At 36.9% G+C, this 14795-nt stretch overlaps 1 protein-coding gene across 5 annotated transcripts in view; it reads left to right on the plus strand.

Moving 5' to 3' along the window:
* The window catches only part of ERC1 (ELKS/RAB6-interacting/CAST family member 1), a 288936-nt gene that overhangs the window by 92041 nt on the left and 182100 nt on the right, over positions 1–14795 (plus strand). For all 5 annotated transcript variants that reach the window (XM_042837662.1, XM_042837661.1, XM_042837663.1 and 2 more), the window contains one exon: positions 3712–3879. In XM_042837662.1, the coding sequence (XP_042693596.1) occupies positions 3712–3879 (168 nt within the window). The remainder of the gene's footprint in view (positions 1–3711; positions 3880–14795) is intronic.

Below are 14795 nucleotides of genomic sequence, written 5' to 3' on the forward strand. Positions count from 1 at the left end.
CAGGCCTAGCAAGAAGCAAACAGCCTCTGCACAAAGCCTCAGCTCTGCAAGGTACTTGTGTAATTGAAACTGTCCAGAGAACTAGGAGCTGTACATTCATAAAGGATTTGCTCTCAGCTCTTCTACAGGCCTGACTGAGTACTGTGGTCATTTGGATAGCAAGGTGAAAAGTCAACTCTAACATCATTCATAAGAAAGATCAATGTCAAAAGTAGAGAATGAAGTCCTGGGAACAGCTGCTGTATTCAAAATCAGTCAGTAAACATTTCTCTATTGACCATGCTATCAGGGAAACAACTCAATTTGTGTTTCTAATTTCTTATAGGACGTCACAGAAATTATTCTTTTTAACACGTTGTTTCAGGTGCATGATACTTCACATAGCAATATTTACAGTGACATAAATGTAGCATTTCACCCCACACACTAAGCACAGTGTTCCATCATCTGCTGTGCGTTTCTTAATTATTTCTGTATTCACTTCAACATCTGTCTTAAAAATAGCAGGCACTTGTTAGAAGTCATAGCAAGCTCTTAACACGTTTCTCAGTAGATATTCTGTCCTTTTTGCTGGCAATAGTGTAGAGATAGCAACAAAGAATAAATGCTTTGCATTTTGCCACTAGAAAGAAACCAGGCTCTGGATAAAAGGTATGGAACATTGTTCTTTCTGATCTGACTGAATGGAGCATGACATTATTCATGGATCTAAACAAATGGTTATGCCATGGTTTGTGCGGGTGACTCACGAAATTAGACAGAAGAATCAATCAATCTTGGAATAAAGATATTGTTTTAATATTGTTTTTTCTAGATGTTACTGACAATTTCAGGAACCCTACTGCAAATTATTAGCATAGTAATAATAGCCTGATTTCTACAGTACACTAGAGATGGTGGTTAAAATGAGAAAAAACACATGTGGAACCTAAGCCCTGTTGTCTCAAGCTCTTCAGTGAATTCTGAAACTCACTGTGGACTTTTTAAGTCTAATTACAGATTCCAAGATAGATATTTTTTAAAGGACTTAAGAATAAATGTAGTTTAAATTTTATATTATTTCTTATGCTAATTGTAGTAATTGGAGTTACTAATGTTCTTTTCTTCTTGGAAATTCAGAATTCCCTATGCTGTGTGTATGGCTATGTAGTTTAGGAACAGTTATGGAGTATAATTTACTGCTACTGGTAAATTCTGTGAAGGCAGATCAGTCATTTCATAACACAGTTTTTCATATGTTTGTTACAGTGAAGAAATTGAAAATTCTTATGTATGGTACCTGGATGAGAAGAGCTACCTGTTGTACCTAGGCAGGCTGTTGTGTTGAAGATGGCAACTGATGTGCTTATTTTATTAAAGCTTCATGGGAAATTGGGCGGTATGTGCAGGCAGAGTTAGCAACTGTGCTGTTAAGCAAAGGACTAGCAGTTGCCTGAGCTGTGCTGCGAGACTTAGTTGCCGTGCATAAAGTCATGGCACACTATTACTGTGAAAGCAGTTAGGTTAACCCTAGGTTAAGACAACGCCATCCAGGACAGAGAAGTCAGGAGAAGGGGTGTCAGCACCTCAACAGCTGTTTGCCCGGTTGTTTCCAGGTGCAGAACAAATCTTAAGCTGACTTTGTTGAAATTGGCATCACCTGACTCCAGCAGCCCTCAATTCTTGTCACTGTGGGAGGATGCCATACATAAACCAAGTTGACATGAATAAACAAGTGCAGTGTACTGCCAGGAATAGTGTTAAGGTAATGACTGTGTGTCCTGCCAGCCTTTGAAAATATTCCTGAAAGTGTTTTCTGTGGTTTCCTAGGCAGGGACCTCACACAAATAAAACCAGGAATGCAATTTGCTCCAAACCGTAAGCTAATACAGAGTTCAAAGAGAATAATCAATCAGAAAATGGAAAGCTTTTGTGGATAAATTTCTGTTTGCGGATGTTCTGTGTTTCCTTAATACTGTAGGCATCTGGAATACCTTGAATATTTTGTAACACAAATGTTGAGGCTGTGGATTTGCCTTTGAGAGAGATTTTCAGTTTCCCTTTAAGTATGAATGAAAATGGTTATTAGCTTGAATATTAAGTACATGCAGAGGACGTACCTAATCAGCCTCTGTGTTAGTTTAAAGAAAAGAAAGCTAGCTCTACCTGCTAAACTTCTTGTTACAAACACTGTCAATTCTATATATCATATTTGGGTAGTGCTTGTTTCTCTGGTATCACTACAAAATGTACTCCACACACTATTTGCTAGGTGAGAGGTTAGGAATGTGCTTTTAATAATGCATGTGTAAGTGGGAAAGCTTCAGACATCGAGGTGGCAGCAGGACTGTGGTGCTGCTCAGAAGATCAGGGCAGGCCTTTTGCCCCACGGCGGGAACTCGTTGCTCTGTGTAAAAGGAATCAGACAAAACAACAGTGGCTTTTGTGGGTATAACATGCTGTAAATGGAGAGCCTTAGAGGCAGGTTTTCCATTAGTAAATTGAAATAAAGTGGAATCAAAAAAGCACATTAAAACTAAATGTTGCTCGAAGTGCCACAAGCAAAGTGTCTACCTAAACTGTTTCTCTAGCCAGAGTTGTCCACGTTGTCTTTTCAGTTCATGTCTCTGCTATGTACAAGGACCAAGAAATTCAGTGATTACCCTGTTTACTTTGTGTGACTGATGTCCTGTAATGGCTTCAGCTAACAGGAACCAAATCTGGTACTGTCAAATAAGATTAGCAGCCAGGCTGGCAGGTTTGAGCTCTGTGTGAATGTTGAGTGGATAGGGGTCAGTGGGTTTCTTTTGGTCTCTTGAGCAGGTTGCTGGTGTTGGATTTCATGTTCCACAATGGTCTTTGAGATTAGTCTGTGCTCTGTGGTGACCTTTTTCTTCTCATCAAATTTGTATTCAGATAGCTCTGAGTTCTTCTCCCATTCCTTTTGTGTTGCAGTCTGTGTGTTTCATTTGTGCAAGACAAGTGTAGAAGGAAAAGTTTCCCAATGTACAGTTTTGAAGTTTGAGGATACCACAGAATTAGCAGTCTTTCAAAGGTTGTTGAGACTATAGGAGCTCCGTTTCTTTGTCCAAATAGCACCCACAATATCCTGTTGTATGTCATTTGTTCCATCTTATCTTTAACACAAAGCTGCATCCTACAGAAAAAAAGCACCTTACGTTTAAACTAATTTGTTGCTATTTAAGTGAAAATATTCTTAGCCTTTGTAAAGCAATCTGCGTCCCATATTTTGATCTGAAGTGGCCACTTTCATTGTGTCCAGGCTGAGCTAAGACTCTCAATAAATCTAGACTATAAAGTGACTATTTAGTACTAACATTCCGAATTTAAATCTCTTAACATTAGTAGTGTTTCAAATAAAAGAGTCAATTTTCCTACATATATGAGAACCTCTGCTGGTATGGTGCTATCTTCTACTCTGAAGGGAAAAGTACCAAAATTGTACTGCATTAAGACTGAACTATGTTAGAAGTATAGTTCTGGATATAATTCGGGGGAAAAAAACCCCAACTGATTATTTTCATCTTCTGATCTCCTACTACATGTAACTGATTGCAAACTGAAATATGCTGAAGTCTCAAATTGATGTTAGTTTTCAGAATCTCTTTGTAATTTGTCAGCACATGGTTCCTTGTGGGAGTGCAGTTTATCTTTGTAAGAGTTCTCTCCTTCAGTGCTAAACAAACCCTGTTTCTGCGTGTCTGAATCTAGGTGGATGCATTACGCTTACGTCTGGAGGAGAAAGAGACCATGCTAAATAAGAAGACAAAGCAGATTCAGGAGATTGCAGAGGAGAAAGGCACTCAAGCAGGAGAGATCCATGATCTCAAGGATATGTTAGAGGTGAAGGAACGCAAAGTTAACGTTCTTCAGAAGAAGGTAAGATTGTAGAGCTCCAAGTCAGATCCTTATCTTTGATACATCCTGATTCCTAAGCCTGTCAAGAATTTACTTTTTCTGTGTTTGTAAGTCAGTCTCATCATGTCATGGGAAGATTGTAAGTGATGAATATCTGCTTAAAATTTTGAATTAAAAAATAGAAAAAATTCAAAGCAAATATTGTTGCCTTGCAGTGTTCCAGATGCTGCTTTTGGTTCCACTTCACTATCAACGTTGACTGCAGTAATTGTAGAAGGGCACGTCTTAAGGAAAATCAGTCCTTTCACACCAGCCACTTTAAAGCCATGCTGATTTGAAGCATTGGGTGGTGGGTGATCCTGGTATCAGTATGTGAATAATTTAATGGGGATTTGTAGCAACAGAACCAAATGGAATTGTTCCTCTTTAACTTTCTGAGACAAGTTAAGAATTCAGTAGATATAACTTTAATTAGGAATGCTGTTTTGTCAATCTTAAATTTTCTCAGGAGCTACTGGAAAAGGATAATCAGATTTTACACCAACCTACATATCTTTCTGGACAAAAACATGTAGATCTTGTCAGTGAAATCAGGCAGGTCTGAATAAGAAAATGTAGACTGTCAGAAATTGGAGAGATTTTCCAAAGGATGCTAAACCCCAACGCAATGAATGATAATGAATGATATTTGCAAGTCACACACAGTATTTCCCAAACAACTGCTTTTTTTTTTTTTTTTTTTTTTTTTAATTTTATGGAATTTTTTTTTTCTGTTCTGACTGAAACTGCTCTTGGATCATGTGTTCTATATATTATGCTGTGAATGTGCTTTTTTTTTTTTTTTTTCCTCTTTTGTGTATTTTTTCCCTATACCCTGTAGCAATTGTAGCAATTCTGTGAAATTATTGTCATTTTAATAGTTCAGAATATTAATTAATTTGGTGTGCCTGGCCAGTGCCTTTTCTTCTAGTACGTACCTATAAATCATGATGGTTTAGGTCATGTTCAGTTCCATTACAGCAAACTCCATGTGGGAATGAAAGTTCAGCTATGCAGTTTAGCCATAAACCAGTCATTAATAATTCTAGATCAGTCTTATTCCCTGTCTGAACAGTGTCAATTTTTGGCTTTTTTTCTTTTTAGGAATACTTACAGACTTCTAATTTTTCTACTGTGCTTTTGCTTTGTTTTCAAAATTGGTCATGCACGCTCCAAAGATTGAGATCCCAGCTGAATACTTAACCAAAACGTAGGGAATCTGACCTTTATGTAAATGTTAAATGTCAGTGAGGTTGTTTTATTCCATTGACTCTTACATTGTTTTTTTCGTGTTTTCTTATTTGCTCTACTTAACTCTTCAGAGTGTTCTTTCAGTGGTTCATTTAGTAGTGCTGAAGGTTCTGTTTTTCCTGCTTTTTTTTTTTTTGGTAATTGTTTTACTTCCTGAAGCCACTGTAATCCATATTAAGAAAGTTTCATCTTTTCATGTGGCTAGCCTATTTTGTGAGATTTGTTCCTTGCTGCTTTCAAGTAAAGTTATCTGGTCTCTGTGGCTGACTAAGTAGGGGCCCAGACCTTTAGACGTAAAGACTTTGAACTTGTGTTCTCATATAGAAGACTACATTGCTGTAATAAAAAGTGATTTAAGTTGTTTTATAAAGTATGTTTATAAGCTTCTTAAACAACAAAACATAACCTGCCCGTAGAAAAACATTCTTCTTACTGCTAGTTGGGATTGCACAAACATTGTAGTTTGCTATTGCCATCAGTTTGTTGCAACCATTTCCTTTAACATGAACAATTGAATTGCAAGGTTTTAAATCCAAAGATATTGTTTTCAGTTCCTCTAGCTGGCAAACCTGGAATGTTTTTATGGAGAATTCAGCTGATGGGACTAACCATTTCAAGCTTTAACTCAGTTTGAAATAGTTTCGTCTTCCCCCTTTGAGACTCTGTAAGATAACAATTAGTCCTTAAAAATCTTGTGTTCCTAACACTGGAAATGATGACTTGTTAAAACCTGCAGTATGTATCTGAATGTCAGATTGTGCAAATTATATAGAAAAGAGCAAAGTGAGTATGTCCTACCAAAGATGTGTGTTTAGAGTGAGTAAGCATATGCCTTCTCATTTGAGACCAGATAATATTTTACCTTAGTAATACACCTGTGAACAAGCTTATTGTCTGCTTTTTACATTACTGAATTGTGAACACTGAAGGGGGAGTGCTCTGTGGTCCTTCGTGATCATAACAGACAGCTAATCAGCCCAAGGAGGCAGAAGAAAGACGTTTGATGCATTCTCTACTCTTCTAGGACTGATGAAATAGCAACTTTTTTTCAGAAGCTGTGTGTCTTAATAAGAAGGGATTAGTAGTATTTCCGTAAATATCTGTTAGAAAAAAAAACATTCTTCAACACATTTTATACCAGGGAACTTGATCCAAACACAATTTAGAGATTTCAAATACCACAAAACAGATGTGAAGTCCTCACAGGCTTTTGCCAGCTTCTTTATTAAAATTGACAGCCATGACTTCAAATATATGTCCTAGAGGGTCATAGAGGACCTGACCCTCCATGTCCCTGAAGGGATATCAGATCTCTGTTGCTGCCACTTCCTTCATTCAAACCTTTATTTTACAGATAGGCTGATCATCACTGAGCACGACATCCGCAAAGTTGAAATGTATGTTTTTAAGAAAATTCCAGGAGCTATTTTGTCCAGGTTGCTACTCTGTCTCAAGGATGCTACTTTTCTTCTCAGGAATTAAGAAACACAGAATTGTAGAGGTTGGAAAAGACCTCTGGAAGTTGTCTAGTCCAACCACCTTCTAAAGAAAGTTGCCAACAGTAGGATGCACAGAAAAATGTCCAGGAGGGCTTTGAATATCTCCAGAGAAGACTCTGCAGCCTCTTTGGGAAGCCTGCTCCAGTACTCTGTCACTTACTCTTCTGCTTTGACTTTCTACTTCTCAGAATCTGCTAAGACTTTTAACAGCAATTCAGTCCAGCTCAAATGATATAATGTCTTTTTTTTTTTTTCCTCTAAATTTACAGTTAGTAAGAAGTTTTTAGAGTAGGAGTCATAATTTTGGATGATGCAAAACTTGGAGGAGCAGCTGACACGACAGAAGGCTGTGCTACCATTCGTCAAGACCTGGACAGAGTAGAGAGGTGGGCAGAGAGGAACCTGATGAGGTTTAACAAGGGCAAGTATACAGTCTTACACCTGGGGAGAAATAACTGTATGCATCAGTACATATTAAGGCCTGAGCTGCTGGAAAGGAGCTCTGCAGCAAAGGACCTGGTGGCCAGCACATTGGCCATGAACTAGCAGCGTGCCCTTGTGGCCATGAAGGCCATTGGTATCTTGGGATGCATTAAAATATGGTCAGCAGGTGGAGGAAGATCCTCCCTTCTACTCTGCCCTGATGTAGTGTAGGAGTCTAGTCGATGGGGTGGGCTCCTTTTGGTGATGAGAAACAATAGATCAAGGTACACTGGGCAGAAATTGGAACACAGGAAGTTCCATGCTAATGCAAGGAAGAACTTCTTCACTGCCAGGACTGATGGAGCACTAGAGCAGGCTGCCCAGAGAGGTGGTGGAGTTTTTTTCTCTGGAGATGACTTCAAGACCTACCTGTGTGACCTGCTTTAGGGAACCTGCTTGGTGATCTCTAGAGGTCCCTTCCAAGCCTTACAATTCTGTGATTCTGTGAGTCCATTTCTTCATACTGTCTTCAGCTCTTTGTTAATTTGGACTTAAAGGTGTATGATTGCCAAACATATCTTAGAGTTTATTACAGCAACTTCAGCTTCAGCAAGATTTTCCCGCTCAGAAAAGGCTTTACTCTTGAGATATGATCTTTTTTGATCATTCTAAGCCGTACAGCAACATTTGCCCTCACAGATCCAAAAGCTTAGCTTCTAGCAGTCTTTTCAATGGCAGATATCCTTAGTTTACAGCTGCTGGTGGAGGTGACAGTATACTCTTGAGGCACTTGCACGAGGAATATACTTTTGATCTTTTTTTAACTCAATCTAGGTTAGTCGTGGCAGATGCCATGTTGTGGCTTGAGTTGCACTCCAGCATTCTTCTTTATGATTTCCAGTGAGCAGATGTTTTACAGATAAGTTGAGTGATATGGACCCAGGGCTCCTTGTATGGCCTTACCAGTGCTAAGTGGAGGCAAATGTCACCTTCCTTGACCTGCCAGCAGTAGTCTTGCTTTGTGCCTTTTCTTGATATTTCTTGCTGTGAGGAATTTTCGTTAGGAAAGTGTTGATGATCTGAACATGGTTTAGTTGTAATGTAAGGATTGCGTTGGTATATTGGCCAGTTACTTTCTTCTTCTTTCCAGACTTACAAACACTTTAGCACACACTCTGGCACTTTGGCCATGTTGTATCTCATTCTGTGGATGTTAGTAGCTTTGTCAATGGAACGCTTCTCTTGTAAGACAGGTCTTTTTTAATCAACATGGTGGCACAGGGCTCATTGGCTAAGTTCCTGTCTCAGAGTTTCCACAGATGTATGTTGAATCCTTCCTGCTGTGCCTCTGACATTTTTCACTGTGTCCTGGAGATAGCAGACTGTGCTCTGCATGATGTATCTGTTCTTCGTAGAATCCCTGAGGTGTCTGGTTTTCCCTTCCACTATGGAGATAAACTTTGTGTTTGGGATACTTGTGCCTCCAATCTTTGAGTCACTAAGATCTAGTTCCTTGTTTTATCAGTGTGCAGACCATGATTTTATCATACAGGAAATTGGGAGAAAGTTGGAGCCTATTCAATTTCCTTTTTGAATGTGATCTCTGTAGTCTCAATGGAGATGTTTCTGAGTACAGTTTCTAGGCTCTGTACATTAATAGTGTTTAAATTTAGTAATATTAAATTATTTTTCAGTCTGGTTTTTTTTTTCACATCAATTATAGTGAAACATTCTCTAATTCTACAACATGCCAGAAATAGTGTATTTGGATATCAAAGATTATTCATGAACACCTAAGCTTCCAGTCGATTTTTTTTGAAGATATAAAGGGCATTAATTAACAGTTCTCTCTTTTAGTTAGATTACATTACATTATCTGTTCTTTTTATGATTCATTGTGCAATTATTTAGAAAAACACTGCCCTTTAAATCTAAAAAGCTTTTATTGCTAGTCACCTAAAAATTAAGATACGTGGAGAATCCCAAATACGCACTGCATGGATTTTTGAAAATAACTTCAAAAATAAGTTATTTTTACCTGTATATTTTAGAAGTAAATCGCAAGGTTGCATAAAACTCACTTTTATTAAACTTCAGTGCAGTGAAATCTGTAAGAGAATTTACTTGTATACTTCTAAAGTGCACTTTGAAGATAAGATTAGTAAATTGTATGGAATATGAGACCTAGAGAAGGAAACAAAATTTAAATTTGAATGATTGATATTAGTGCCCATTTTATATTATTACAGTATGGTGTGGTTACCAATGCAGTAACTGTGTTAGGAGAACCTACTGGGTTCAAAATAAATATTATGCCTGGGTGTGTTATATATTGGAATTTATATTTGGAGCATATGTTCTTTTATTTTTATATAACCCCTTCTTTTTCATGTGCACCTCCTTTTGTAAAATAAGAACATCTGGATCGTATGTAGCATATGTACCTGTAGTCCCAGAAGGATAATATTCTATTCAGAAATCAAGTGTTCCGATGTGTAGGAAAGGCGGCAAGCCAGTTTCTTGGCATGCAGTTACATACAGAACCTTATCTTACACGGATGCTATTAAAGAATCTTTCCTGTTGCCTCTAGTAACTTGACAACTTGTTTTTTAGCTTTTTTTTTTTTAATGAATATCCACATCCATTCATTTTAGATAAGTAATTTCAATCTGGAAAAGGAGACAGGACTGTTGGGTTAATGATTTCAGTTCTGCAGTTCAGCTGATGTAGCATGCTAATGTAGGGTTATTCAACTGATACGTGTTGCTGTAATGGTGTTACATAAGATGGATAGCACCAGCAAAGTTTTGAGAAAACTCCATGGAGTTTCTGGTATTATCTGTGCTCCAATGTTCCAAAGAACCTGAATCTCTGAACCACAATTCAGCAAATTGTTGTATATTGTAGGAATCTCTTTTTTTTTTAGTATCCCTCAAAGAGGAACAGTCATTTTTTTTGTTATGTCCTTCTTGTGCCTTGAGATAACCTCTTGATTGGCAAGACAGAGCATTACTCATAGGTAGTGGGTCTGACAAATTTTGTTTCTTGAAGGCATCTGGGAAAAGAGCCAACTTTGGGGCCTCTTGATTTCATTTGTAAATTAAATGTAGTTTTTCTGGCAAGATAAAGCTAATAAGCTTTGTTGGTGTGTTCACTGTCATGCTAGACAAATACAAACTTTCCTATGATTGAAGAGGCAGGAAAAGCAAGGGCGTATGCTTTTTTTGAGGTTACTTACATCAGTCTTCCTCAGATAGCTTTTCATTGCTCTCTAGGTTGCAAGACTTACAGAGTTTCCAACATTTTAGTTGCCACTAAATGGCTGTCCAGGCTTATTCTGCTCCTCAGGGGATTGTCTGAGCTGTGTCTGGAATAGACATTACTGAATAGACATTACTGATAGACCTAGCGAGCTTAGTGATCTTCACTAGGACAAGGAATGAATCATTTCTTGGTATAAATCAGTATTTTACTGTTTTCAAGAGTGGGTTTTGAATCCACTAGGATAGGGAGTGTTCTGAGATGGGGTTCTGCTCAGTATTTGTGCAGTTATTAGGACTGTTTTAAGGCACAAGTATATAAATAGCATTCAAGCCTGTGATTTCACTTGCTCAAAGCATAAGGAAACTTAATTCCAGTATGGAGCAGTGTCACCAAGGGCAACTAAGATTGCTTTGTCCTAAAACAGGACAAGTTTCATTATTAAAGTGCTCCTTAGCATTATGAAGGGCTTGCATACCTTCAGGCAAAGATGAGTAAAGGATAGTTTTGAACACAGGACCACTCTTCCATTCTTAATGCGCAGTTGAGTTTGAAGTGATGGTTTACCTAAAGCAATCAGTGGTATAAAATGGGAAAGAATATGATCAAATGATGGTACTAATTTAAAATATTGGATTCTTAGGCTCTTAGGTTTTTTTTGGAGCACAGATCATGAAAGAATTTTATTAGTAAGTTTGATATTTTTGTCAGCTACCAGTGGACGCGTTCTGAAGTAATTCTGTAAAAGAAATAATAGCTAAATACTCAGGAGTACAGATCTACACTCGTGCTTAGCATTTAGAGTAATACATTACTCCTCCCTTCCTATTCATCACTCATTCTCCTTGAAAGGAGATTGAAACAGTAAATAACAGTTGTTTGGACATGTTTTACACCAGGATTTTAAAAATCTCTTGTTTCTGAAGCATTCCCCTCTGATTTACCTTGCATTATTTCTTTGATCTTTTTATTAAATCAGTGCTTTGGACAATGCAATAGAGTATTTAAATCTAAGTTTCATTTACAGTCTTTGTTCAAGTTGCACAGCTGTCTTGCTTGAGTGATCCTAAATGATAATGTAAATGAAGATGAAATTTGCTGTGAGGAATTCCTTCTAGTCAGCGGTAAATCCCGTGTTCCCGTCCTGTCCGTTGGCCTGCCTCAGTGTTTGATCTTCTTTGGTCCCTTATTTCCATTCTTTGCTATTGCAGCGCTGGGACAAGTTAAACCTTTCCATTATTCATGTCTTTTCTCATCAGCCATTTTTTCTGTTTGTTTTTCTGTTTGTAGCACCGTACTGCTAGAAGTATGTCACTAGTTATGGTACCCTTGCTCTGTGAAGAACCAAAATAAGAATCTAAAGCAAGTCAGGAAAATAGCTTAAGTAATCCTGAGTAAGAGACATTAAATTGCCATAGAATTAACAGTATTTGGCAGTAATAATCAATGAAATACTGTACTTGGGGTTTAGCCAAGTTTAGAAGTTTGTTTCATAATTTAGTAAGTTTTTCACTTGACATGTTTTAAACATTATGTAGTCTTGTAAAGCTTGACCTACTCCAAAAGGAATGTCACAATTCCTTAGTTTTACCCTGCTTCTGAGAAAATAGCAGATCTAAGCTAACATTTACTGGTTCCAAATTTTCCTTGCTTTATCAGCCCTTTGTAAGAAAGAGACAGAGACTTCCACAGTGAAGTTGTTTTGGTTTTACTTATTTTGAACATTTGAGTACTGTCAATATAAAAGTATGCTTAATTATGGTTTATGTGTTTTGTTTTTTTTTTTCCTGTAGAGAATTTTCCTAAATCAAACTTTTATCAGCGAAGCCTTTTTTAGAATTTGGTGCAGAAGTGAGAAAACGCCTCTAAAAGAATTGGTTGTGGGGTTTGTTTGTTTAGGCTTTTGTTGTTGTTGTTGTTGTTCTTTTCAATACATTTATGGTTCTTAGGAGAAAAACTTCAGAAAGCAGTCACAAAGATTGCTTCATAATGTCAGGACATTGCTGAAAGAAGAATTGGCATGATGCTATTCTGTACGATTAGTCCAAGGTTGCAATTAAATGGATGTTACACAGAAATTGATTGTGAAATAAGTTAGATGATTTTGATTATAAGTTTTCAGTATAAGTGACACTTTAGTGCATATTAAATAAATGAGTAAGATTTAGAATCGTAAAATCATAGAATGGGCTGGGTTGGAAAGGATCACAATGATCATCGAGTTTCAACCCCCCTGTTATGTGCAGGGTTGCCAACCACCAGACCAGCTTAGTGTTTCACTGAAGAAAAGTCTGAATGAATTTCTTTTTGCTACTTATGATAGCAGTAATCTATTTTGTACTTGGGTAATGAAAGTGTTGCTCTGAAGTTGGAACCAACAAATTGTCTTAATAAACAAGCCAGTTGGAAAACTTGATGTTGATGGATAATGGGTTAGCTGATAAAATATATCAACTGATTATAGCTCTTAGCTGATAAGCACTGGCAAAACCAAAAGATCATGCAGAAAAACTTTAAGATAAACCAGAGGTAGAGATGCTTTTTAATGGATTATGTAATTAACCAATTGGCTCAGATTTTTCTGAAACAAATCCCTTACAGCCTTTAGACTTACATTGTTTTTATTTGCATTCTGCATTAAATTTTGTCTGTTCATATTAAAACCTGTATGCTTTGAAACACAACCAATGTCCGTGGTTTAGACAGAGCACCTCTTCCTGCATCCCTCACTTCAAAAACCTCTTGTGTTGCCCAGTGTCCATGATATGATTATTACAATATGAAGACTCTGCTTTTCTCTGGGCTGAGCTATTGATAATATTAAACCTTCTCAGAATGAATTAATTACTTAACTAAATTTAACTGTTTTAAAAGTGTTTGAGGGTGTAACCCACTGCTAGTGTATATTTTTTTCTAGTAAAATGCTTTGGAAATCTCCCCAAAAAAGTGAATTTGGGATCATTTACCAATTGAAGAATCAGTCTATGGGTTCTCTTTTTCATCTTTTTCTTGAAAATACAAACTATGTGAGATTCTCCTTAGAAGCTAGCAAGGAAAATGCCTTTCAACATCAGTTTTTAGAAATAGAAAATTTCAGTGATAGAATTGCTTTACAAGGTTTGAAGGAAATCCAAGCTGTTTACTACTAAGACAGAGAGACTGCAAACATGATAGCAATCTTCTGAGAATATAATTTGAAACATCTGGTTTAAATGCTGTCTTATGTTGGGAATGCAACAGTACAGGAAAAAAAATGCTACTCAGAAGATACTATAATTGTAATTCGGCTTATGGCACCAATTCTTGTCAGTTCTCTTTTATAGTCTGTCAGCAAACCAGCACTACCAGAGAAAGATTAAATATGCAAAGGGAAGGAGAACAGCAGAAAACAAAGGGATGGAGGTGTCTTTAGAGATTATTTCTGTGTAAGCACAGATGAGTATTTTCTTGTTGATCCAAATCTACTTGCAGTGCACCTTTTCGTGGAAAAAAAACCACTGAAAATAGTCTGTTGAATTAGTGTCAATAGTTTGCATCTTCTTCACCACATGTACAAAATAATGAACCATCTATACAAATTATTATGTCAAGCTTTGTTGTAGTTGCACTAATTTCTCCAGAGTTCATTTTGTTTTTTCAATCTTCCTGCACGAATGTGAATGCAAAGTTAGGTCAAGAATAACCCATTGATTCTGTTAGGTGTCTTGCAATTCTTCCCTTTTTTTGAGCGTTCTTATCACTTTGTAACCATTACTTCCTTTTGAACCTGAAGCAATATACCTGTTTGTAGTCCATGCAAGCATTTATTTGACATTGAGTTGTTTTTTAAATAGAAATCATAGTAGATTCTTTAAGCTTTCTAAGCTATGTAGCCACAAAATATTTTATTTGTAAAGCTATGCAGTGTAGGAACTTGTTAATATCAACTGATTTTCATCAGATCTTGAGAATAAAAAATGCAAAAAGTTTTCATCTTGTTAAAGAGCAAGCTTTTTTGTTTTTTCCTCCTTTGGAAGCTATTCTTAACTATAACTGGGTTTAAATGGTGGTCAGTAAGATTGTACCATGTATGATATACCACTACGCTGGAGTTTCCCAATCTTAAATTCTCTTTCAGCCATACTCTCTTTCCTCCATACTCTTCCCATCCCTTTAGACTGCTTTTCTCTCTTAAGCCACTGCAGATCAAAGTGTAGCAGAATCCCATTGTTCTCATATATTATGGAATCCCACTATACTATGTTCTGCAGAATCAGGGCATTCCCAAAGTACAGTGATATTCTGATGTGATGTTGCAAAGACAATAATGTTCCAGATAAGCACTGAATTAGAACACTGGTAAAAAGAAAAAAAAAAAAGAAAAAAGAAAAAAAAAAGAGAAAACTTACATGTGAGGAAAAATAAAAAGTGATCAAGGAGTAGCACAATTTGTATAAGCAGAACAGATTTATTGGTTAACTGAA

This window comes from Centrocercus urophasianus, unplaced genomic scaffold (assembly GCF_019232065.1).
Source record: "Centrocercus urophasianus isolate 14NV4802_14NV808 unplaced genomic scaffold, USGS_Curo_1.0 seq_73, whole genome shotgun sequence".
Lineage (NCBI taxonomy): Eukaryota > Metazoa > Chordata > Aves > Galliformes > Phasianidae > Centrocercus > Centrocercus urophasianus.